Below are 27361 nucleotides of genomic sequence, written 5' to 3' on the forward strand. Positions count from 1 at the left end.
TGACATTGCCAAAGGACTCCCCTGTTATTCCCACATCCTGTTTAGTTATTAGATCAGGGTTAGTGTATAGTTCGCCTCTGCCTAACCTTTCAAAGCTGTCCTTTATGTATCTGAACCATGAGATATCGAGCGCGTGATCGAGGGTTATACACTCTTTTAAAAATCATGTGACTCAGGGTTAATTCCTTGTTCAACCAGGTTTTTAACCAAAACGTTAAGGGACGGAGAGATAAAATATCATTTAGAAAAGGCACCCCCAGTTCTTTGTGTACCACCATGTTAGATGTGCCACGGGAACACCCAATAAGCGTTTCAAAAAACTAATCTTGACTACCAGAAGGTCATCCGTGGAAACATGCTCCCATATTTCACTCCGATAAGAAGCTATTGCTACACTCTTCTCTTGATAAATATTCAGCAGGGCTGCAATGGGTCTCTTTCCTAGCTTGGATGCAAAATTAAAAATGGACGCATTCACCTCCATCAGATCCCCCTTCTTACTTTGGGCCCCATTTACTACGCGCATCCAAGACAACCCCCAAATATAAGAAGACATCTTTACGTGATACCTTGGCCAAACCAACTCTGAATTGAAACAATTTTTTGAGGCATGTCTCCACTTGCATGACATAGATTTAGAGTCATTGATCGATAAGTCCCGATCCGCCATAAAAGCGGAAAAAGCATCAGGTAGAGTTTATAACCCCCTTGCAGTCCTAGATATAAGGACTGCGTCGTCTGCATAAAGTAGTACAGGGAGGCCGCGTTGGCCTACGTGTGGATAGTCCACCCCTGTAGACAAAAGGGCTTTATCTAGGTCGTTGATATATAAACTAAAGAGAAAAGGGGCCAGGATACACCCTTGACTGACGCCTCTTTTGATGTCAAAATCACAAGACATGCGTTGGTCTTGCGAAAATCTGACATTGGCCTTCATTGCGCGATAGAGGTCTTCTAGAAAGTGAACAATGTTACTATCTACCCCTATGTCTTTCATGGACTGCCACAGCTTGGTCCTATTCACGTGATCAAATGCGGAAGATAAGTCCATGAAAGCTAAATAGATGGTACTGGGGAGTGCAAACGTATACTTGCTAAGGATCATAGTAAGGTTAAGGCACTGGGCCACGGTACCCCGGCCAGGGCAGAACCCGTTTTGGCCATTTGATAAAATATCATGATCCTCTGCCCAACTGGTCAATGTATATAAAAGCACACAGCCCACCACCTTGACCACTGAAACCAGCAACGATATTGGTCTGTAATAATGTGTGTTATCACAGTCCACCTTCTTGAAGACTGCCATAATAGACTCGGGCAACTCATCCTTGCCGGCGCATTGATTGTAATGTTAAAAGCAGAAAGAGTATCCATTTCAATTTAATTTAGAAAAAGATAAAAGAGCTTTGAGATTCCAGGTCACCCTGAATTCCGCTGGTCCAGAGGGGGTCCCTATAGATCTCTTCAAACACAAGTAGTTAATTATGGGATACGGGATCTCCCTTTTGATGATGGTATTGATAGCTGTTCTTGATGGCCAATATGTCCTACATTTTCAAAAGGGAGGAGATGTAGGGTGACCCTAGGTGTCCAATGTCCATCTTAACTTCAATGATGGTTTATGTACACAATTTCTGACCTCAAATTTATTTTTGTTTTTGGACCAGTACAGAGAGATCTAGGAATCTACCATTCGAAGGTGTCTCAAACTTTACATGTAACAGTAGAGCTGAGATTCAGATGAAAATGAGAACTGCTGTGTCTTAACTTTTATACAAGTTCAAACAAAGGATGCTTTTGAGTCATCCACAAGAAACAGAGAGACATACTAACTTCCTTTCTACTTAACCTTCATTCTGATGATTTTGATGGCATCTTAACCAAGATTGCATTAGAGATGCAGCAAACAAAGAAACAAAGATTGTTTTGTACATCAATTATGCTGTTTTCATTTTACAGATGTCATACATCTGAAACGGACTTCTGTACAGATTATATGGTTGTGTTTGACTTACATATTTATGTGGCATAATCTAATTCCTCTTTTGTATGTCTAGGAATATGAAGGTGAACCAGTCTAAGGAAAAGGCCAGTCCATGAAAATGGGCTCATTAGTTAGCTATTTGGGTGTGGACTTCAAAACCAAGTGGAACTGGATAGATCACAACTTTAAGAGGTTTATTCTCAACCCAGGCCTGGAGGGGAGTGCTAAGATTTGTAAATAATTTAGGGGGTAAGCTGACTGAACGAATTATCAAGGTGTGCACTGTGAACGATGCATCTCAACTTCTTTGTAAAGTAGTAATCTTTGGAGCTGTTCAAAACCAGAGCATGCTTAGCGACAAGAAAATAATTATTTCTCACAGTGTTGGGGGCGTCCTCAATCCCCTATATTTAATACTATATGACAATGTAAAAACCTGTATTTATGGGACTTAGGGGTCGATTAGGATCGCGGACGGACTTGAGTCCGTCCGCGACCCCAGAGTATGAGGGAACGTCCGCATGGGCTGCGGCGTTCCCTCATGTGCGATTAGGATGTGACCGCCACCCTGGCGGTCACATCCTGGATATTTAACATTGCGGCGGGTGCTGCTTGAAGCAGCACCCGCCGCATTGTTAAAAGTGCATGTGTAACATTTACATGCACAAAGCGGCAGGCACCGCGCGGTGCCTGCCGCATTGTGCATGTAAATGCTGGGGGGTACCATAGATACCCCCCATGTGCACCCCCCACCCACCAACACCCTGGGGGCCCGCAACGGGCCCCCAAAATCAAAAGTACACATGCTTTTCCACGGCGGAAAAACCGCCGCGGAAAAGCATGTTTTCAAATGCTTCCTAATTTGGCCGGCGGTGTCTGATAGACACTGCCAGCCAAATGAGAGCTTTTCCGCCGCGGTTGTAATCCGACCGCGGCGGAAAAGCAGCGGACAGAAACCAAGACCCACCAGCCATCGTAATGTGGCGGTGGGTCTTTGGTGAGCCCGCAATGGATTTTCCGCCTCCTCCGGGCCGGAGGTGGCTTCCGCCGGCCCGGAGGAGGCGGAAAATCCTCCATCCTAATCGGCCCCTAAATCTGGTCTAAGAAAATACGGGCATTAGCTCAAAATGAAGGGGCACAGGGGGCGCCAAAGTTCCTGGTTTCAAGATGGCTGCATTTGCCTGAGGCTACGTGAGCCAGTGGAAACATTCTACAGAATCTGGCTTTTTTGGGACAAATTGTCACACAGAAACACTGATCAGTAATATATTATTGGTGAAACATCCTATCTATGGGGCTGTGTGAAGCTGAAAAAGACCAATCACTTGGCTTTCCACTGTCCGCAAATGGACTTATGGACCAGCAAAGGCATGACAGTATATAAAGAAAATAGTTGTTTTCTTGTGAAAGAATTGGAGTATCTAGGTAATTCCATTGCCTGTCTAGGAATTAAGCCAAAGAAAAATGTGATTGATGCTATTGTAAATGCACCAGCACCCGTCGATAAGGATTCACTGAGGTTGTTTTTGGGGCTCAGTGAATATTATGCACATTTTGTGCATGGTATTCTTTATGTGTTGAGCCCCTAAGATGTTTAACTCGTAAGAAAGAAACATTTGTATGGAAGCAGTGTCACAAAGACACTTTCATTAATGTTAAGGACATGATTAAAAATGTGCCTGCATTAAAGCCATTTTGTTGCGGGTTAAAACTTACTGTCACTGTGGATGCAAGTTCCGTTGGTTTGGGAGCTGTTCTTACTCAATCACAAAGAGGTAACGAATGTACCATTGCCTTTATCTCACAAACATTAAGTAAAGCTGAATCAAATTACAGCACCATTGAGAGGGAAGCCCTTGCATGTACATGAGCTGTTGAAAAATGTGAGGAAATTCTTTTGATTTGTTGACGGATCACAAACCTTTAATTTATTTGATGAGTGGAAATGGTACAGGAACGGCATCATCAAGACTAGTTAGGCTCATCTCAAAATAACCAGAATACAATTTTGAGATTACACATATCTCTGGTGGGGCAAACTTTAGAGCAGACTGTTTGTCTCGTTTACCTTTGATAGAAAGTTTGGATCATACTGAGCATTCTGATGATGAGTGTGTTGTTACAGCCATTGATGCGTCAGAGTGCACTTTACGAGCAATTACTTCGAAGGATTGGGCTCAACATTATGAAAAGGTTGAAGTTCTCAACAAGGTTATTAAATAAATTGTCAATGGTTGGCTACTAGTTATAAATGTAGAAAAATGTTTAGTACCTTTTCAGCAAGTTTCTTCTGAGTTAAGTGTTGAGAACAACTTAATCACTAGACAAGGTTTGTTTGTACCACCATATAAATTAATTGAATCGTTTGTCAGAGCTGCACATGTTGGTCATCCAGGCATGCCGGGTACAAAGAAATGATTGTGTACATTTTATTGGTGGCCAGGTATGGATGCTTTATTTGAGCAACATATTAACACATGTCCAGAAAGCCTATTATCTTATAAGCATTGGAAAACTAACAAAGTGCCAACTTGTGTAAATAATTTACCATATGAGACTTGGAAAAAATTAGCTATAGATTTTTCAGGACCTTACAATGTGGAGTGCAATGAAATCAAATATCTAATTGTACTCACTGACTGACTACTCGAAAAGGGTTACATATGATTTTGTTTCTTTTCCTATTACTGAACCGGTGTTAGAATTCATGGAGAAAAAAAATGCATTGAAGGTTTTCCAGAAACTTTAGTGTCTGAAAATGGTACACATTTCACCTCAAAGACAATGGTAGATTTTTCAAACAAGTATTGTATTCAACATGAGAAAACACGTTTTTATTTCCCAGTAGCAAATAGTTTAGTTGAAAGATCTAACCGTTTCTTTAAAGAAGGGATTCAGACAGCTTTGGCATCTGGATTAAATGTGCGTAAATATTTAGGAGAGAAAGTCTGGAGTTATCATAAGAATCCACATATACTATTACAGTTTTTTCACCTTTCTTTTTATTGAGAGGTAGAGATGCTAAGACTATTTTGGATCCCAGTTTTGATAGCAAAATTAGTTTACGGTCTATGGACCGTGGGTTAGAGACTAACAGATGAGTGGATGAATGTGTTAAGAGAGAATTTTTAATACAGATATAAGTCACTCAATAAGTCTTCTTCTAAGGAGCAGAAATAATTTTTTGTTGGCGATTGGGCCACTGTAAAATAACCAAACAAAATCAATAAAGGTGAATCTAAGTATACTGGACGACAACAAATTGCTCGAGTAGCACGCTCAGCTGTTTTATTGAACAACCGTGGGTGGTGGAACAAAAGTGCTGTGGTTAAAATTGAACCTTATCAAAAGGATATTATTGAAAAGAAAATGATTGACAAAGAGAATGTTTTGGATTGTTCATCTTGCGATTTTTGTATTGATGTTTCTAATCAGAATCGCATCATTGAACAACAAAGTTGTATTTCTGATAATACTATTTCTTCTAGACTAGATGCCAACTCTAACTGTTCCAATGAGGAAGTGTTGACGATGGTATTGTTTGTGACAATTCTTTTATTTCATGTTCTTCATCTGCTGTTCGAAAGAGAAACGTAGTTATACCTGCAAAGTTTAAAAATTATTATTTGTGCTGATGCATTAGTTTAATGATTTTTTATTTGTATTATTTGTATTATTGCATTTTTGTTGTTCTATTCCTTTATTGCATTTTATCTTTTATTTTGCATTAGAAAGGGAGATGTTGTATCCCTTTAACTACTTGTCTTCTAAGTGTTCCGTTCTATCTCCATGGTGCTGCTGTTGTCCATTGGTGATTTCTTACTGGAGACTCAACTGGACAACAGCTTCACCGGAGTGTCCGGTGTACTTCGTGGGTTTCTTCCTTTTGGATTAAATTCCAATAAACTTCTTTTGAAACTAACAATTCAATTTAATGTTGTAACAAGGTGGGGCAGAGTGACCCACTGGCTTTGGTGGGGCATAAAATCTAATCATCCCGGGTCTGGCACTGCAGTGTAGTATCCCCAGCTGGATCATAGGACTACATGATGAAGTGCACTTAAGCGCCATGAACTGGCCAGCTGCCAGTTTACCCGATTCATTGGCCCTAGGTAGAGAACAGGCTGGAACATTTACACCACGTACATGCAACATAATGGCCGTGAATCAGAAGCTCTCGCCGACGGGCCAAGAACTACAGAATATTACACCCACCTGATCACAACGTATGCATTATTATCCCTCAAACAGCATCACCAGCTATAAAACTACATATCAGCCTTGATGCCCAAGAGGGTTGTCTCAGAATTACCATTACTTCAATCCACCAACCATAAACTGTATCTTGGTAAGAAGCGTCCAGCAGCCGACTAACGCCCCAGCTTTCTTCCTGGCATCAGTCGATGTGTAATGAAGAGGAATGGCGGTGTCACTAACTACGTTCAAATAAGGAAAAGATGACCCCAAACAGGCCAAACTATCTTTTGACCGTAAGCCCACTATAAAAGCAAGTGAAAAGGAGAACTTGTCAATATCAGACACATTTCAAGACCTCCTTGCCAACTTAGTGGAAGCAGACATTAAGACTCTTCTGGACATTCAGTAAAAAAGCCTTATAGCTTATCAATCATAAAAGTAACTTGCTTTCAAATAGTTTGAACTAGATAAAACTTGACAAACAAGAAGACGAATCAAAACAGCGGAAGAACGCATCTCTAACTTTGTAGACAACACCACCTCCACTGTATTGCCTTTGCAATTTCAGATAGAGGATGCTGTGGCCTAACGGCCAGAGCTGCTAACTTTGAAGCTGGGAAACCAGGTTCGCATCCCAGCATCGTCTCAAAATCCTGTGATTCTATAAATCAACCCTGTGGGTGCTGGGTGGTGGGGTGGTTGCCGACCCCTGGGCTGCGGAGTTGCGAGTGGCATCGGATGGCCTCAAATATCTGGGCGTCTTCCTTTCAGAGTCGAGGGCCGTGGCCTGGGCGCGTGGAGTCTTGTCGGTGTGGGAACGGGTCCAGGCTGATGTTAAGACATGGTCCAGAATGCCACTCACTATTTTTGGTAGATCGGCCATCTTCGAGATGGTGGCGCTTCCGCGGCTCCTGTACCAACTCCAGAATTTCCCGCACCCCATTGGCCTGGAGTGGTTCCGGCAGGTCAATTCGGTGTTGGGCCGCTTCCTGTGGAGTGGCGGTGCGGCCAGGGTGGCTTTGAGGACGTGCTTTCTGTCCACATATTGTGGTGGCTTGGCCACCCCGGACCTCCTTTCCTACTACCAAGCTTCCCAACTGCTTGTCCTTAATGAATGGTGGTATGGTGATAGGAGGGATCCGGCTTATGCCCTGGAACGGTTGCTCATGGGTGACCGCACGCTCCACACCATTCTTTATTCCGCTCGCCTACGCCGTGGGTTGCCATCGGTCACCGGAGTGGTCTTTGCGGTGTGGAGGCAGTCACTGCGTCGCATGGGATGGTGGGGCAAACTGACAGCTGAGACGCCGCTTTGGCATAATGGTCTGCTCCCGGAGCTGGCGGCCCTGACCGGGTTTGAGGGTTGGGAGGCCATCGGGATTGCACAACTGGGCCAGGTCGTATCCGGCACCACCCTCAAATCCTTCGAGGAGCTTCGTACAGAGTTCCAGATGCCTCAGTCCCAGTTCTTCCGCTACCTCCAATTGCGGCATGCCCTCGCCCCGAGCGTCGCGGGCCTCGACTCCCTGCCGGAATTTAGCCCAGTCGAGGCCAAAGTGTTTATGGGGGACCTGGGGGACAAGAAAGTCTCTAGGATCTACCAGACGCTTGTTATTCACTGCTCCTCCACCCTACACTCCCTTCGGGAGGCATGGGAGGTAGACGTGGGCCCCCTGGATGAGGACGATTGGAGGGAGGCGCTGGAATCCCCAAGTGGAACCGCCATTGCAGTCCGGCTAATCCAATTCAAATATTTGCATCGTGCTTATTACACGCGTGAACGATTGTGGAAGGCTGGGTTGATTGCATCCTCGGAATGTCTGCGCTGTGGGGCGGTGCCCGGCTCCCTGGTACACACGGTGTGGTCGTGTGGCCGACTGACTGGGTTCTGGAGGGGTGTGTGGAGTTGCCTGGCAGAGGTTCTGGGCTGGGACCTTCCCCGTACTCACCGGCTGGGCCTTTTACATATTATGGAAGGGATTGGAGGCAATGTTTATAAGCGCCATTTGTTGCTCTTGGGGTTGGTGGTGGCTAAGCGGGACCTGGCTCGGGCGTGGAAGTCAGTGAGGGCTCCCCCCCTGTCTGCATGGAAGGCTGGGCTGGATTATTTTATGGGTCTGGAGAGGCCGATCTTTGAAGCGAGGGGATGCCCGCGCAAACACTACAAAATCTGGAAGCGTTTGGCCGACTACCGTGGTCTGTCCTTGGACCCCCCGGCGGAGCTGGAGGAAGACATTTGATCGCAGAGACAATCTTGGCCTGAAGACGCAAAGCCCTGGTGGCATTACACCCGCCTGTTTTTATTTTCTTCTTTTTTGTTCTCTATGTTGCTTTCTATACACGTGTGGTAGGGGGGGTTGGGGGGGGTGTTTGGAGCGGGAGGGGGGTAGTGTTGCGGGTTAGGGTAGGGTGCGGGGGAATTTCTATACTGAGCCTATTCTGAGTCTGCTCTATCACTTGCTGCCTATGTAATTACTATATTGATATTGTGGTGGTGTTTTTGGTGTATGGAGATGCCACATTCGTGATGCTCATTTGCTCAATAAAATTGGTTGTGAAAAAAAAAAAAAAAAAAAAAAAATCCTGTGATTCTGAGCACAGCACTTAATCTCCTGGTGCCTACCAAAAATGAATGTGTCCATGTGTATTGTAACTGGTGCTCATTTAAAGTGCTCCAATACCTTTGGGTCGAGTTTGCGCTATATGAATCTGCAAAATAATAAGAGGCACCAATAGCCACTTCCTCAGCCAACGGTTATGGTCTGTCAGTTTGCATCACCAAATAATAGAGAAATGCTTTGCTTGCTTCCAGGTAATTGCATTACTCAGAGTCCACCTTTTGCTTTAGCCATCTCTCTCTTTGAATAATTATTCCCTCCCTCCTGACCTGTTTGACCAGTCCAACTGTAAATTCTTGGACTGGCTACAACGAAGCAGGAAGTAGGATGGGGGAGGATCTTCCTATTTACATAATTAGTGGGTGTGTCTAGGAGGCATGAGCGTCTCACATAGTAAATAATCCAAGCAAAAGGGATGAGGGACTAGTAGGTTCTGCTGTGCACAGGCAGGGGCCACCCTCAGTCCAAACAGCAGATTGATCCACTATACATTGCTTCTATTCCCACTGGGATGCCTGAAATGCATCCTTCGCGCGAGATCGGCTTTTATGACCTGCCGGGCCAAGTAGGCTGACTTTCTTCATCTCGCCTCAACATGCCGCTCAGTTTAAAATTTATGGCAAGATATTTCTGTCCACATATCAAACATGGTAGATTTAAACGTGCCTACATCTCTCATGCTTGCATAACTAAGCAGCGTTGGCGCATCGCACCTAAAAGAAGAATATTTGCTAAAATACTACCTACTCCACATAACCACCTAACTTCTTTAATGGAATGCCTTGAATATTCCTTGGGGGGACTGACCATAGCGGGCATTAAGCATTTTCCAGCAGTGAGGTCTGGTTTTTAGCCTGGCGTTAGCAGCGCATGCGCTGCACTAGCCATGCGAGGGCTTCTTAGAATCAATATGGTTCCAGAATTTCAGTCTCAGCTCCGCCTGCAAATGTGATTGATATGCGTCGTTTGTCGTCAATTATTATTCACAACAGCCTTTGTTGATTGTACCAGAGAGTTTTTAGTCCCTCCTGGTTGCCACCCTGTCCTCTTTAGGAAACGCCCAGCAGGATTGGATCTTTTACTGGCAGCATGAGACGGTGGGCTTAATATTGACTTGCTGCACTTTTTTTTTTAAACTACTGTATGCGTTTGCGTGTGGAATGCATTGCATGGTATTTTGTTGCTATATCTTGCTTAATAACGCCCCCTTTTGTTGCGTTCGCATACTAAGCTGTACATCTACATCTATATATTTTACGCTACCGCAGGACTATGGATAAAAATGTTGGAGTTGTGACTTTATGCATGCTCTCCTTTCCCACAAGAATAGCCCATTGTGTGGTGTGTGCCTTTTGTACTCGTATTCGCAAGGGGTAGACTGTGCGTGGTGGGAATGATTAGATCTGCCGAGCTTTGATTGTGTCTGTTATTCACTGCAGGCCTGCTCTTTTCCAGTTCATGAACAGTCTGGCCAGCATTCTTGCTTATCCAGCTTGTAAACCCCTGCTAAACCCGCGTGTTTGCATGCAAGCCTCCACTAAGCCCTAATTATCCAGTGTCGTGGGCAACAGTGTGTACACACAGAACCACCCAGACGCCGAAGAGTCTTTACACAGCATCATAAACATTCCCACACCCATTAGGGGCATTTTATGTTTATTTACAAGGGGAGCAGATGTCCGTGTATATACTCAAACTTTTTTTTTCTTTGACATTTATGCTATTTTTGTTTTGTCAACTTATTTGTATAAAATGAATTGCAGTTAGCGCAGCGAGACTTCCTAATGCACGTTCTAACCCACTTATATCACGGTTCTGATTTTAAATGTGGAGTTCAAGTGAAATGAATGAAAATGTTTTTTTTTTAATTTAGACTTTATTTAGACTTTTTGCTTGTTCTCATCTACTGAACGCATTACTTGATGGGAAGGATTTGCTTAGTAAACATGTGAAGTCTTTCGGCAGAAGACTTTGACCTCTAGCAAAGCACTCAGGAGAGGGTCAATGCTTATGCAATCAAGCTTTCATGGCTCAACATATTTACTGTTAGGAACTACTTAAGAGTTGAATGGCACTCGAACTAACCGAGTTTGGGAATAGCGTTGGGGTGGTGGGGTTGGAGGGAGGGGCAGAACAAAACAGCATTTTAGTGGTGACCGGTCTGTCTCTTCCCAAATGCCAAATGTTAACTTAGTTTTCTTCTTACCGTCTCCATGGCAAATACACTGGCAAATAATGTATTTTGTTCTGCAGACCGTCTTGGCACAACCACAAATGGTGAGGGAAACAATATGCAAGAATATGGCAATGGGTGTCTGCGACGGCATGCATGTGTGTGCTGGCGCATGTACTTGGAACTCCCCTGCTTCTACAGGGGGCGGTGGTGGACTTGAGGGGTCTGTGTTGGATACATGATGTACATTATGAGGGTGCGTGAGTTTTAGACTCTGGGGGCTATTGTGGCATGTGCAAGATATGTACACTGTACTCTGATGCTTATGGTGGGCTAAAGGGGTTGTGATTCCATACACAAGTGTATGTGGTGAGCTGAAGTTGTCTGCGACGGTATGCAGGTCTGTGATCGAACATGTACTTGGAACTTTCATGCTTCTATGGGGGTGGAGCTGCAATGGGCTGAGGGATCTGTGTTAAGATACGTGTGGGGACAGGTGCACAGGACTCCGGCATTTGTACTGGGGGTTGTGATGGACGAGGCCTGTGATGGGATTACTAACGTACATTAAGAGACGTGCACTTCCAACTCTGACACATGTCCTGGGGTCTGTGAAGGGATGCTGGGAGGGATGAGGCATGAACAATGGATTGTGGCACTTGTACTGGGGCTGTAGTAGTTGTGCTGGTGGCTGCGGGTCACATACAGTAAATTTGTACAAATCATGAAAGGGCTATAGTTTGAGTGTGTGTGTGTGTGAGTGTGCAATTGTGCCAGTGTATGTGCTGGTGACTGTGAGATGTATATCGGTACTAGGATTGGTGATTTATGTACTGAGACTGAAATATGCTTAAGGTTTTTTTTTGTTTTGAGAGTATAATTAAGGCTTCGGTTTTATGGTATTTGTTTTTTAACATTGCCGTCTGTATTTATCCATATTTATTTTTGGGCCATTTTATCAGTATTTATCCATATTTATTGTATATTTCATGAATAAATGTGGTTGTAAAATTGTATGTTTCCATATTTATTTAACTGATAAACCTGCACACATACTTCGATGCCTGATGTGTTTTAGAAAATTAAGCAGCCGAACATTACAATAGCCTCTCAGGTAAATATTTTCATTATGCTACAAATGTATGCTGACATACGCCATTATGTAAGGAAATCTCATTCTGTGCTTTGTAACTCCCTATTCTGTCTTTCTACTTAGCTATTGACTTGCAACTAATGAAAGACAGCATGGAAAGTCAAGCAAAAGGGCCAACATTTTTTGTATTTTTTCTACTTTTAGAAAAAAAATGTGGGCATTAAAAATGCAATAGGTCTCGCCTTTCATTAAGTTAAAGCCATTTGATTTGCTAATGGTATTGTACAGCAAAGCAAAAGGCTTTACCTTAGTCAAAGGCGAGACGTATTGCATTTTCAATGCTTATTTTTGTTACTTGGGACCGGTTTTGCAGCGCTACTGCAAGTTCAACTCTCAGATTGATATCTCATGAATAACATTCTCATTGACTTGAAACAGTCTACTTTTACTCCATATGTTTTGTATAGCGGTATATTTCTGCCATTTACCTTGACAGCCAATGTTTAGGTCCAAAATAGCAACAGCTTAGATAAAATAGATAAAGACATCATTTGAGCAACAGGCAGGTGCATCACATCATATGCAATCTGTAAAGATACCTTAGCAGTGTTGAGGGCTGCTCCGTAACCAGTGGAAAACCCACACCCAAAAAGACAAGCTTTGTCCATCGGTGCTCCATTATCGATTTTGGCAACAGCGTCCTCAGGGACCACAGTGTATTCTGAAAAAGTGCTGGTCCACAAGAAGTGATGAACTGTTTTCCCTCGGCAAGTAAACCTGGTAGTCTTGTCAGGCATCACATTCTGGGATTCCCTGAGGCTATTTAACAAGAATAACGTAAAGTCTGAAAAAGGCAAATTACAGTTTTAAAAGATAATTGCTAGACTGTAGCTTTTATAAAGTAACTCACTGAGTTTTGAGGCAGCAGTTGGTTTTTGGACTCAGGCAAGAGCTGCACTTGCCACACTGTGGGATGCAGAGTGGGATGACTTTGTCTCCTAAGGAAAAAGTGAATTTGGTTAATAAACTGGCTAGGCAGATCTAACACTTCATGTAGTCAAATTCATCGTTTGTGTCTAGACTAAAACAAGCCTCCGTCATTATTTGAAACAGTTTCTCCATGATTGGTAGCTCTCCAAACACATCATCTTGGTCAAAACTTAATATTCAAAGGTACCAGTTCTGCATCAACAAAGCCCCCAAGATTGTGCAATACAGAGTGTTACTAAATCTTAACTTCAAACACCATTGGATAATTGTTTTGCGGCAAAACTGGCATAACAAGTTGCAAAGAGTTTTACACGAAAACCTGACACAGCAATCGTTGGCCATACTGGTTTTGAGATTTATTTTTTGACCATACAATATTTAAGCACTATTTGCTGCTAAAATGATGTTGCCAGTTCTTGGACACCAGTCTTCCAAATGTTTTCCAGACCCTTTTAGTTTCCAATTGTGTCTCTTCTCTTAGAACACAGTGCACACACCCCATCTTTCGTTTTCATACACTAATTACCTCCCAGTAACATTCATTATACTGAGTCCAAGTTTTCTTCATCAGCGAGGAGATATATAGCCAATCAACTCAGCTGGTCAGCCGGGAAAATAAGACACACCAGAAATATTTCTTTGATGAAAAATATCGAATTAGTCTTCTTGATCAGAACAGAAGAAAGAACAATTCTTTCAAACATTCAGCTGCCACTCCAATCCCTACTAGGCTCTGGTGTTGCGCAGTTATATTAAGGCTGATGCCTTGAACCGGAGCTATAGTATTGGACCCCTGGGATGTCTAGTGATTGTTCTGTTGGATTGGGACAGGTTTATAGTTTATAAAAGAGGAGTTTAGTAATTTTCTCCTCCTTTCTTTCTAGGTGAGAATTTGTGGTCTACTCCATATGGACACATTGGGGCTCCAAGGTCCTGGCAGTAAGACTTTATGAATCTTTGATCACACTATTACACATTCATTATTTTTCAGGTATCAATTTTGATTCTCTGCAGTAGCATTCAATACTACTAGGTCCTGACGAATGCCGGATAGTAATTCCCCATGGCAGAAACATGTTGACCTTCCTGCACCACGCAACGGGATAGCTTTATATTAACTACCCCGTTTGCTTGTTTTTACCATTGACACTGGAACATCCTCATTAAACATATTTTTGTTCCATTGCTCAATTTTTATTTTCACTTTTTTCTTGCACTGCACCTCATCAGAATCACCTTTAGATAACTTCAGGCTTGAGTACACCATTGGTATCCACCTCCATACCATCAATAGATGGTCAGGGCGATGGTTGGGTCCTCTCTCTAATCTCATGTGAGGACACTCCACCATTAAGGGTGGCCTGATGAGAATTTTTAAGCCTTGTTATAACTACTAAAGGTGATACTGTATGACCTGTCCCTCTCTAGCTCCCACTCCATGACACCACTCACTAGACCTTAGTGTCCCCTTTCTTGTTATTCAGTTGGAGTAGGGGTCTGGGACACAGAGGTCTCTAAATATTCCCCTCGTTGACCCTAATTTAAGGTTGTTTTTTGGTTTTTCATCCAATAACTTGGCCAACTTTCTCTGGACAGCAGACACAATGGGACTACTCTTTCTGTACAAATGAGGGCCTTGCCATGAAATAACCTGAGTCCCCCCAGAATTTCAAATACCACTATGATACCAGAAGAGCCCCCAATTCATCCATTCTCTAGGAGGTGGACATGGAAACCAGCAACAAGAATGAGATGGTCAAACCAACTAGAGTGTGATTTTGAAGTGGTGGAAATGAAGGGGTCTGAATAGGCGTTTGCTCCATCTAGGAGGGGGTCAGAACCTCTCTGCGTAAGAGACTGAAACTGTGGAGGCCAAGTCTCTCTAAAAGACTTATCTTGCCACGTCCGCAGATACTCTAATCACATCCTAATTAACACGATTAGTGTCACAATAAAAAAAATATAATCAAACAAATACCTTAGAAAGATCAAAGGACATAGCATGTAAGCTTCTGGGTACAACTCAAAATTACAAAATGTGTCCAATGAATATGAGGTCAGTATAGGAGGCTTTTTGATATTTACATTTCCTAGAGACCTTTAGGGTGCACCCTTTGTACCAGAGTTTTGCCTCTCAACATCTGGCCTGGAGGCAAGTGTTGCACCTCTCAATCAGAGGCACATAGGGATAAACAAATGTTAAAGAATGAATCAGCAAGGTCCGTCTCAGCTTACCTGCCACCCTCAAAAGTCAGGAATAGCACAAAAGTACGGTATAGTTTGATGCAATCACAATCAAAGACAGATTGCCATCTCTGAATTTAGATATTGCAATCAACATTAAGGGAGTCAGAGGGAATGTGTTCCAAAGTCCTGTTAATGGCTTCAGAGCCAAATCCTCTCCTTGCCCCAAAGGATCTTATTTTGAAGCAAACAGGTCGAACCACCGGGACCCGAAACAGAGACATTATTTTTGAAACACTGCCAGATTTGAACGAAAGTGTCTTGGCTAGCGTCATTGCCAAATGAAAGCAAAACTACTCCACTTCCAGGTGATATGATATGAGTGACTAACAAGACAATCACAATCCCTTATCCAAAATAGCACCTCTACTTAACCAAATGTAGAACATGAAACACTCCAAAACAGCAATGATCACTTATTATTATTATTATTATTATATTCTTATATAGCGCCAGCATCGACCCCCGAAGGGGTATCTTCGCGCTTGCCTTGGGAACCCGTCCTGGTTTTTCCCTGTGAGATAGCCCCTACAGGGCATCCCCAAGGTGAAAGCCAGGCATCCCGCCGCGGGGGGCCGTTGTGGAGATTAAGCAAGCTTAATGCCCAGAGTTGCAGAGTGTGAACCCATGATTAGGTCAGGCACCGAAGCGAGAATTTTCAAGTCCATGGACATTTGAGCTCAAGACCCTGCCGCGTCGGGAATTGAACCCTGGTCCCGGGTCTGACCTCTGCTTCAGGGTCTGCCTGCTCTAACCAGTGAGCCACACTTCTCCACTTAGGAGCCTAACCTGTCAATATGACCTTGGTGATGCACTAAAGGCACTTCTGTACGTTAAAGTGAGTACATTTACCACGTTTCAGTACTCACAAACTCTGGGCCTTGATTCACAAAGGTAACTTACATTTTTCAGCAAGTGTACACTTTTGAGTAAGTTTACTACTTTTCGGTATTCACAAACTCCGAGTGTAAGTTACTACTAGAAAAAAAGTAGTAGGTGGAAATTACATTTTTAATTTTAAGTTCAAAAAATGGAAATGTAATGTGATAGATATCCATTATTTAAAGTTTCAATTAAAAATTAAGTACACAGTGCTGTAGAATTGTTTAGTATGTTATTCTACATTTAAATGAAATATATAAAATTAATTTACATTCATATTTAAAATAAAAATATATTTAATATTTAGTTTGGAGTTAAATACCTTTTATAAATGTTGACTATACTGTACTATGGGGAGACTTTGCAGTTGGGGCAGAGAACTCCACGTGGTAAAGTATAGGGGAATAAAAAAAGTATTTTTAACTCAAAAATAAATATTAAAAATATTTTATTTTAAATATAAATGCAAATGCATTTTATATATTTAAACATAGTTTAAACTTTTGAGTAAGTTTACACTTTGGAACAAGTTTACTACTTTTCAGTAGTTACAAACTCAAAGTGTAAGGTATTACTAAAAAAAGTAGTAAATCAAGCACTACACATGGAATGCCTTGTACGTTTGTGAACATGCAGAATCTTTGTAAGATTGTTGGCATTATCAAGCTCCGATCCTACCCTTTCATACTATGGAAGTGGGTATGTTTTGCTCCAGCAACATAACTGGATTAGATCCACACTATGGAGGGAAGAGGAAAGGATTCCCTATACACCTAGAGGGGGTGTAGGGAAGGAGCTTCTCCTTGGGCAAAAATGTTTTCCCATTGGAGAAAAAAAATTAAATGAACTTCCAGTGGGCAAACTGGTACACAATGTAGAATTCTACATTGTGAAAATAGGTGCCCGGCAAAAATATCAGGTGGCATTCTGTGTAGAATGCCTGGAAATATGTGTCTCACACTATAGCTTATGAATGAAGCCACAGTATTGTAGACCCAGCCGATTTTAGCTGAAGATCACACGTGGATGTACTTGCAATAAGTGCTTTCTTACACTATGGTCTTGGTTGTCTTTCAAAGAGTTCCAAATGAAGATAATAATTTTGAGATTATATTGGACGCAGGGCAGAGGTACGTCTAAATAAGGCAGCCCTGACTCAAACTCACCGTGGATCTCAGGAAACTATCTATAATGGAGGTAGCTATTGGTATGGTATAAATGGAAACAATTCTATTAAAGATACTCCATGGTAACAAAGTGAATTTCACCCTTTTGCATTTTAAACACATTTAACGAAAAGTGCAAATTTCTGTGCTGAATAACACATATGTAATAAATGCAAACTGGTAGTAGATAATAATATTCAGACATTATACGCACACAAATGGAGAAACGTAATATATTGACTTATGTTAGTGAATAAGCAAATAAAAGAGACGCCCCTGTGAACAGTTGTTCAAGCAGTTTGTATCACTTGCAGCCATTTTATTTTTGTCTTGCCCTTTATGTAATAAATCTTGTCTTCAGCTCTCCTTTCTGGGACATGAGAAACTGTTTGCATGCAGAGAACTGTTTACTATCTTTGTACCACACCTGGTATGAGTCAACTTCACCTGTCAAGGGAAGAGGAACATTTGTAACCACAGGTTATGTGAAAATGAGCTGGTGCCAATCGTTTGAATGCTTGACTGTGCTTTCTGGCATGCAATGTATGAATAATGGGAAATCGTAGAGCTTGTTCGAAGCACCTGACTTCACATCTCTCAGTTCGAACTTACAATACACTGTCTCCACAACTGTGCCTGTTTGCTGTCTCTAATTTGCAGTAGCAGATTTTGAGCGTTGGTATTAGCCCAACTACTGATGTTATATTAAATGTCAACTTTATATGTAGGGTTAAGTGGCTCGTTTTCTCATTAAACTGTTGTCTTGCACATGATGGTATTCGCTTCCACTACAGATGCTGTAACTTTCCAGAAGCCTTTTGATAGCTAGTGAAAACACGTTTGGTATGTATTAGACAACTGATAGTGAGGTTCTCACAGGGAAGAGAAGAGATGGCAGGAAACATGACTCGTGGGAAGAACTGTCTGAACTACAAGATGTGCCCAGTGTATCATTTCAAGGACTTGATTCTGTTCTTCATTGTGAAAACGTTAGAAACTAGGGAGTTTACCTGCTCCCAGAGTTTTCTGAGGATTGATTGGTTGTTGGGAACAGGGAATACAAATATTGTTGCAATTATACTTTGGTAGGATTATATTAGTATGTGTTCCTTTGTTTAAAGGAGAGAGCAGAACTGAATGGAGCAGACCCCATCTGAATCCTTCCCATTCTCACTTTAAGGACAAGTACGCCTGCTGATATATATAGCGGAGTATACTTTCCAGCTTTGCAAAATTTCGATTGCTGAAGTGCTAAGGCTTCACGCCTGTGCATTTCTATTTCTCTCATAAGAACCCTTGCTTTGGGTTTTTGAAATTGACACCTTACCTTGTTCATTGAAGAAAATGCTCTTTTATGCCTAAACCCTTATTCATTTAGCCTACAGATTTCTTTTATAGAACATACTTGCAGTATTTTCTATATTTTATTTATAATTCTTACTAATGTGGTATTTTAACTTGTTTTGAACTAATGACTAATAGATTATTTGAATCTGTAATAATGATGACTAAAATGTATTATTTGCTAAATGAATTCATCAATTTTACATAAAGTTGTTAATAAAACCCTTTAACTCACACCAACTGTCTTTATTGTTTCTTGCAAAGCCCCAATTGGACTTCACTGTTCATGCTGTTTGATGAAAATGATAGCTTATGAACTCTACTTCTCGTCGACCAATGGCCGGGGATATTTAATGATTATACTCGAAGCTTAAGATATAAGAATCCCTCTTCCAGAAAAATAACTGGAATTGGGTGGGAAGCAGAACGGATCCCCTATAAACCTAAAAGGGATATGGGGACGCAGTTTTTCATTGAGCAAAAATGTTTTTCACGTTGTGAAAACCGAAAAGAAAAAAAATGCATTTCCAACAGGCGAAATTGTACACAATGTACAATGGCCTCCTCTGGGATGCGGGAGAGGAGTGTATGTTGTCCCATGGAAGAGTGCATAGCGGGAATCTCCTGAAAATACAGGCGGAACGAGAGACTAAGCCCCGATGACAGCGGGCAGTTCAGATAAACTTGCGTGAGTAATTTGACTGCCTTGAGCATGGGAATAAGCGGCTGCTACCCCCTCCTTCCCCCCGCCATGGCCCAACAATATCCCCCTACTGCAGACGGCTTGAAGAGTTACCTCTTTTGTGGCCACAACAATGGAACCTGACTGCTAGAAAGGTACCTGCTGGAAACGGGGGCATGCCAGAAGTTTGCAGGGCATAAACCCCCACCGCCTGGCCCAAACTACACGTGACAGTCTACCAAGAGATATTTCTTCCAGTGTAGTGTCCAGGTGAGAATGCACTCGAGGAGGATGCCTGACTCCAACATGGCGGCGGTGCGAGCCCCAATCACCAGGAGACAGAGGTCGAGGTATCCCAGAATAACTGGGTGCCTAACCTCGACATGGCCACCACACAAATGGTCTAAACAACTAGGCTCCTACCCACTATTCCCCACTCTTGAAGCCCTTTCTTCACCCACCCCCTTCTCGCTCCACCAGACTACAACTAATAGAGTAGCCCCTCCACCCACTCCGGACTCCATGAAATGAAATGAAATGAAATTTGATTTGTAGAGCGCATGGCTGCCCGAAAGCGTCCCAGCGCTTGCTTAGGGAACCCGTCCTGGTATTCCCCTGCGAGATAACCCATTACTGGGCATCCCCAAGGTGAAAGCCAGGCATCCCGCTGCGAGGGGCCGTTGTGGAGATTAAGCAAGCTATTGCCCAGAGTTACAGAGTGGGACTCCATGATTGGAATAGGCACCGAGGCGAGAATTGTCAGGTCCGGGGAAATTTTGAGCCCAAGACCCGCCGAGGCGGGGAATTGAACCCTGGTCCAGGCAAGACCTCTGCATCAGGGTCTGCCGCTCCAACCACTTGAGCCACACTTCTCTACTTGCTCATCAAGGGCACACCAGCGAGGCTAGGGGTGCTCCTCTACCATCGTCCCCCACCTGGCTCTCCCATCATGACATAAATTATGGGATCTTCCTCCGACCGTTGAGACCTAGCTAGCTGACAAATGCCCTGATGGAGCAACCTATTTAGCTAAAGAGAAGTGAGTTGTGGACTTCCCCTCGGCCGTCACCTACCTAGCCAGACTTGGGCAGACCTTCTTTCGTCTCGCCGTTGCATCTCCCCCTTACCCTACCCTTCTACGCTCCATTTATCTCGTCTTCCTATGTTCTTTAAATGTTTTTAACCAAGACCTTGCCATTTGGCCGATGCCCGGTGGAGCTACCTAATAACTAAAGTGGAGATGGTCTGTGAACTTCTCCCTAGGCTGTCACCTACCCAGCCGGACTGGAGGCAGACTTGCCATGGTACCTCCCTCCTACCCCTTCACCCTACCCCCTTACCCCTCTACGCTCCAGATATCTCATCTCTAGCGCTCTTTAAATGTTTTACTAGTAACTTATGCAATGTTGTAATTGATGTAACTGATATAATTTTGTAACTTTGTGGAACCTCATGTAAAGCGCTCCGATACCTCCAGGTCTAGCCAGCACTATATAAAACTCATTAAATAAATAAATAAATAAATAAATGTACAATAAGGGAAATAGGTGCCCAGCGAAAATATCAGGTGACAATCTGTGTAAAATGTCTGGAAATCCGTGTCTCACACTATATTTTGTGAATGACGCCGCAGTATTGTAAATACAGCAGATTTTAGCTGAAGACCACACCTGGTTGTACTAGCAATACATGCTTTCTTACATTGTCGTCTTGATTGCCTTTCAAAGAGTTCCTACTGAAGATAATAAAGTGGAGACTAAACTGGACTCTGGGGGAGAGGTGAGTTTAAATAAGGTGTTTCTGACTGAAACTCACATGGGATCTATGTTCGCTCCAGGCTTTGTGCCTGCGTGGGCATGCAAACAGCCTTCACCAGGCGCAGATCATTTGGGGCATTAGGAGAGATCCTGCCTTTTGTTAACTGCCCGTCTTTTAAAATGACGATCAGTGTAAAAGGTAGTGTCTCTCTTGACGCTCTGCAAGGTAGCTAAAACGAACCAGCTGGGAAGTGGGTCAGGTGTGTTAGACTCTGTGGTGGGAGAAAGCTGCACAATAGCCTGGGCTTGCAGAGCACACACAGGGGTTCCTGGGGGACCAAGCGGGTGATTTTCACTAAACAACCGCCTGTTATACAATTAGCCTGGGCGTGGGAGCTGCAAAGGGGGGCCTCTGGAACATCTGCATGGCATGGGGCACAAATTGTCCTGTTTGTCGAATACATGAAAAGGGAAAGGGGTGTTAAGTGGCAGCATTTATTCACAGGATTGTTGGCAAGAAGAAGCTGCAGTTAAGGTTGATACCTTTCCACGAGAAAAATGGTGTTCATTTGGCGTTGTTTTCGAGTCTGCAAAGGCCCAGACATGACACTTAATATGACTGTAAATAAATGGGGAGGAATGGGAGGAACGTATCTCATTGTATGTGGATGATATCCTTCTCTATGTCAGAAGACCAAGACAATCAATAGGGAGGATATTACAAATGTTCTATATTTACTGTAATTACGCATGATACCGCATCAACTGGGTTAAATCTCTTCTCTTCCCCTTGGCGGTAAGGATGCCCGACTTGACCTCAAGGTGTCAGGTATCCATTGAAAGACAGGGCTTCAGGTACTTGGGAATCTATATAACAAGAGACTCCCGGGAGTTCTATCAACGTAACTTGCGTTCCCAGCTGAACAGGTTCACGGTGGATGGCAAACACTGGGGGACTCCACCACTTACACTCATGGCTTATCGGGTCTGTACTGTGATTAACCGCAGAAATGGTTTTGCCCTTCTACTGTATTAATGACTTTGTTAATGACTGTTAACAAATTTACTATGTGCGGATTCATTGGAGAGAAAATCAACTATAATTGCTCCTTTATTGTATCGTTCACTGAGCATACGACAATTAAAAGTTGTTTAAAAAAAAAAGAAAAATTGGACTGTAAATAATATTGAATGTACTCTTGTAACATGACTTTTCTGACGTTTTTTCGTAACCCTTTCGTGCGTGCGTCGGCCAACGGTCGTCATGAGGACTACCTGGCTAGTGCTGCGCACGTCCGTTGGCCGACGCTGTCCCGCCCACTCATTAAAACTCCTGCAAAACCAGTTAACTAAAGTTTAGATGTGTTTAATAGTGGTTCATGCCATACGTCTGTCATTTCTAAGCACTCTGAATAACATGTTCCTATTACTCAGATTTATGGTACTCAGTCAGAGTCCATGAAAATAAAATACTGGACATAGTTTTAACACTTGATTACTCCCAGCAGGAGGTGCTGTACTCTTTTCATAATTGCTTGAAAGACATTTCAGCCTTGCTTACTAATAATGCCTTGAAATTGAACGGGGATAACACCGAGATATTTTGTTGCTCAGCAGGAAAACCAATGCTTTCTCTACTATTCAATTTCTGGCCTTTGCGTGTCAAGTGAGGGGCCAGAGGTCTTCTCCTTGGTACGCAATTGGAGAGTTTGCTTAGTTATCCTCCACTTGCTTGACTTCAATGTGAAATCTTCGCAAACTTTTAATTATCTTCCAAGTTCAGTTCAGCGGCTGGTGGCTCAGAATTGCATTTTGAGTCGACTTGGCTATTGCAATTCCCTTTTCTTTGCCTCTTGTACCTACTTACTTAAGCATCAGTCACAAAATCAGATGGTGGCAGTTAATTTAGCCTCAGCTTGGTCCAGATTTTTATCTTCGTCATGGGCCTTTGCTGAGCTACACTGGCTTCTTTTGCAGGCTATAATTATCACGTTTAGGACAGTTCATAAGACCAGCCCCCATATTCTGCAAAGGAAATGTAAACTCTATATATCTCCTAGAGTTCTGTAATCCTCAAAAGTAAACTTTATTTGGATTTAAACATTTCAGTAAGCCAGAATAGGAGGTCGTGCCCTTTTAGTTAGAAAGATTACTAAGAGCAAGTCATGACTTAATAACTTTCAGGAAAGCCTTGAAAACCAAGCACATTCCAGCTTAGGTATATTAGTGATTCAGTTCCATCTGTTGGGATTGGATAGGCTAGAGCCAGGGTAGCTTTGAGGTCACAGCAGTGCTTTGTAAATATTATTTCATTTAATTTCATTTCAAATAGAGGAACCTCTATTGCAGGCTAAATGCATGCAGAAATCTAAAATTCTAAGCTAAATTGAATGAAACAAAATTGAGACTTTTAAAGTGCCAAACTGAAGTAAAGTTAACATTTTCTGATTATGTCCAACAATACTGTTAGACCTGGCACCATTGGCGTGGGCCTCCCTTCCATTTTTGCTGTTGCCTCGTGTATTTTTTCTGGTATTAGATGCTTTGGGCACTGTGCCACTGCTATTCAGTGCCACAGTGCACATGCTCCCTATTGTAAATTGATATATTAATCAGTGGTTCCATGTTTGGCTTTTTGGCTTACTTGTCAGACCCTAGTCTAGTGCACTGAGTGTGCCCAAGGCGTGTAAATTCAAATCCTGCTGGTGGGCCTGCAGCACTGGTTGTGCCACCCACAGAAGCAGCCTTGTAAAAATGTGTCTAAGGTCTGCCATTGCAGAGCCTGTGTGCAGTATGGTACTGTCATGCTGACTGAGCAAGTGCACCCTCTTGCCAGTCCCTAAACCTTCCATTTTCTTCATATCAGTCACCCCTATGGTAGGCCCAAAGGCAGGGTGAATTGTAAGTATAAGGTAGGACACGCCCTGGTGTGTGTGGCATGTCCTAATAGTGAATTACAGCCATTTTCGTTTTTCACTATTGCAAAGCTATCTGTTCTCCATAGGCCAGAATGGGCTGTTAGATTATGACATGTTTATTATCCTAACTATCTCAGAGAACATGGTAGCAATTCGAGTTTAGTATGCCTGAACTCAAAATGATAAAATGCCTCTTTTAGTGAAGTTGGTTTTAACATTATGCGTTTGCAAATACCACTTTTAGAAATTAGGTATTTGCTTGCCTAACCTTTCAAGCCTGCCTCTGCTAGGTTGTGTATTCCTTTGTCTGGTTTTGTGAGTGACAGGGCTGGGGGATTCCAAGAGACAGGATGAGTCAGCCCAGTGGTGAATAGAGAGCTCTGCATCTAGATGGGAGGGAGAAGTTGCACCTGAACCTTGAATAGGGCTGTGCCTGCCTTCCTCAATGCTGGCTCCCCCTCCTGGGGAGCGGCTGATGTCTCTGACCTGCACACTGAAAGAAAAGAAGGAGACCTGTAAACAAAGTGCTCCAGGACTGTACTTGCCTTCCACAATGCTGGCTCCACCTCCTGTGGGGTGTCTGAGGTTTCTGCCCTGGACTGTGAAAGGAAAGGAGAAGTCTGGCAAACAGAGTGCTTCAGAACTGGTTTGGACTGGGCAAAGGCCCCCTCTCCCCTCAGAGAACAATGGATTTTGGGATATAAATATTATGACCCTCATCCCATGAAATTAGATCACTTTGGACTACAAGAAGAAACCTTTGCTGAGGAGAGGAACCTGAAGAAAGCGAGGAGAGACTATTCCCAAGCTGAAGCGCTGCTTGGGGGATTGACCTGCAGTGGTTGCCTTACTGCCAAAGGAAGGAGAAAGGAACTTTGTGTACTTTACTTTCAACTTGTAAAGGATCTCCAAGGGCTTGGAAAAGAGCTTGCCTCCTGCTGAAGTCTCAGGGACAACAGACCTCACCCCCAGCTCCCCAGAGTTCTTTTGGAAGTGCCTGCTGCTGTTTTGGGCCTTCTGAGGAATTGAAAGAATTGAGTAGCTGGAAGCATGACTCATCGAGGAAGAAGCGTTTTGCCGTCGCTGGGCCTGCCGTCGCAACTCCGAATGAGGGTGTCGCCCCTGGAACTGTCGCACTGCACCACATCGAGAGAAGCGTGCCGCAACGAAGAGGAAGTGTGTCGCCGTCGCTGCTGCTGCCGTCGCAACTCTGAAGGAGGTTGTCCCCGCTGTAGCTGTTGCATTGCACTGCATCGAGAGAAGGGTCTCACAACGAGGTTGGAGCGTGTCGCCGTCGCTGTGCTGCCTTCGCAACTCCAAGGGAGGGTGTCACTGCTGGAACTGTTGCACTGCACCGCATTGAAGAAAAGCGCTTTGCATCCCCTAGAAGCGCGCCGTCGTCGGAGCTGCTGCCGTCGCATCGTGGATGTCGCCGCTGTAGTTGTCGCATTGCGCGGAAGCTTCACGCATCGTGGGAGAAGAGTGTCGCAATAGGAGCTATTGCCGTCGCATCGCGGAATCAGGGTGTCGCCGCTGCAGTCCACGCATCGAACTGAAAACTTCTCGCATCCCCGGAGAAGCGTGCCTCATCTGGAAGATCTTAAAGTCTTTATTTCTTTGTACTTGAACTTTGCCGCATTTCCCTCACTGCGACATTGCTTGTCGTGGAAGCGCAACGCAACCTAAGGTACATTGACGCAAAGTGTCACATCTTAAGAACTGAACTAAACTAAGCTAAATCTACCCTCTTAAAGTACCAGTATTGTGTATTTTTGTTGTTTATGGTCTTGAAGTAACTCTTTATAAAGTATACTTTTTTTTATATAAAACCTTGTGTAGTGTTCATCTGTAGTGTTGTCACTGGGTTACTGTATGTGGTCACAAATGCTTTACACACTGCCTCTGAGATAAGCCTGTCTGCTCGTGCCAAGAAACCAAGGGGGTGAGCAGGGGTTATTTAAGGGGTGTAATCCCCTTATCCTGACAAGAGGCCAGGGTCCCTATTTGTCACAAGTACCTACCTGTGCCAACTAGAGACCCCAAATCTAACAAATACTATACTTATCAATTGTGTTTAGCCACCCAATAATGCTTTATCTGATATCCTCTAATGTGCCTTGGGTATGTGTTCTAAAATATTATTCATTTCAGAAGTAGTAATTTAATTAAATGTGTCATTCTGTTTATTCTTTTTATCTAGATCCTTTTTGCAAAACCATGCAGCATTTCAGGTTCTGTGTGTTCAAGTGGACTCTCAAATACGTGTCTGGCTAGTTCAAATGAGATCTATTAAAGAGGAAAAAGGTAAAATCTAAATGAATGGTTTCCAGGATGGGACACTGGGGACCTGTGGTTCAGGTATGTTGGTAAATTGTGGTCCACTTTTGTTATTAGAAATGTTCTTTGAATTTATAAGAACATTTGCTCTAAATGAACAGTAACAAAGAGACCTGTATGTTATTGGTTTCACTATTTTTGTGTGCTATTGCCATTTTACAACTGCAAGGATTTTTTTCTCTCTATTTCTCAGATCAACACTTTCTTTTCAGCAGATTCCTTCTTTAAAAGAAAAGGCTATAGCAAAGATTTATTTGAGACAAACGGGGCAAAGCTTCATTCTCTAGGAGTGCGAATGAGATATTTCAGCTGGTTGCTGAACAGCAGTGATGAGACCTAGGGCCTCATTTGGATGTTATCGGAGGCTTTTCGACCAACATCTGAGGTTTCAATGACAGCAATGGGATTTGAAAACGGACAGGTAATTCGTCTGGCTTCCGACAGGCTCATGGAGCCCATCAGCCAGTAGGAACTGCCACATCATCCCTTATGGACTGCGTTTCCGCCTTCAGGATTATAATGTCGGTTTCTGACAGGCTTTCCATGTCGGCTATAAAAACCCCAGGTTTTATGATTACAATTCTGAATATTTTCCGGCTGTTTAACTTTGAGCATTCTGTTAAAAAAATTGCACCAACCCCAATTTAGCTCTTGCTTCCCTCTCTCCATTATACTGCCAATATGAGCATTCGACCACCATCTCACTCTGAACCCTGGCAATGTTGATTAACCTCCAGTATGTTACAAGGCAATAATAATGAGAATTTAACAGCAAACCTGGTTTTAAGTCAGTCACTCCTTCTCCAACACTTTCAACAATTCCAGCTCCTTCATGACCCAAGATTACTGGAAAGTCAATCCCTTCCAGAGCACCCCTCAAAACATGGTCATCCGTCCGACAAATTCCAGTGGCCACAAGCTGTAAACAAAGAAAATTACATATTTATAGAATAGAATCCAGTTGAATTAAAATGCA

At 43.1% G+C, this 27361-nt stretch overlaps 1 protein-coding gene across 2 annotated transcripts in view; it reads right to left on the reverse strand.

Annotated features, from left to right (window-relative positions):
* The window catches only part of LOC147727492 (alcohol dehydrogenase 1A-like), a 382065-nt gene that overhangs the window by 158242 nt on the left and 196462 nt on the right, over positions 1-27361 (reverse strand). For both annotated transcript variants that reach the window (XM_086961569.1, XM_086961570.1), the window contains 3 exons: positions 27163-27304; positions 12976-13063; positions 12665-12884 (listed from right to left, as the gene is read on the reverse strand). In XM_086961569.1, coding sequence (XP_086817695.1) covers positions 12665-12884; positions 12976-13063; positions 27163-27304 — 450 coding nt within the window. The remainder of the gene's footprint in view (positions 1-12664; positions 12885-12975; positions 13064-27162; positions 27305-27361) is intronic.

This window comes from Lissotriton vulgaris, chromosome 3_1 (assembly GCF_964263255.1).
Source record: "Lissotriton vulgaris chromosome 3_1, aLisVul1.2, whole genome shotgun sequence".
Classification (NCBI taxonomy): domain Eukaryota; kingdom Metazoa; phylum Chordata; class Amphibia; order Caudata; family Salamandridae; genus Lissotriton; species Lissotriton vulgaris.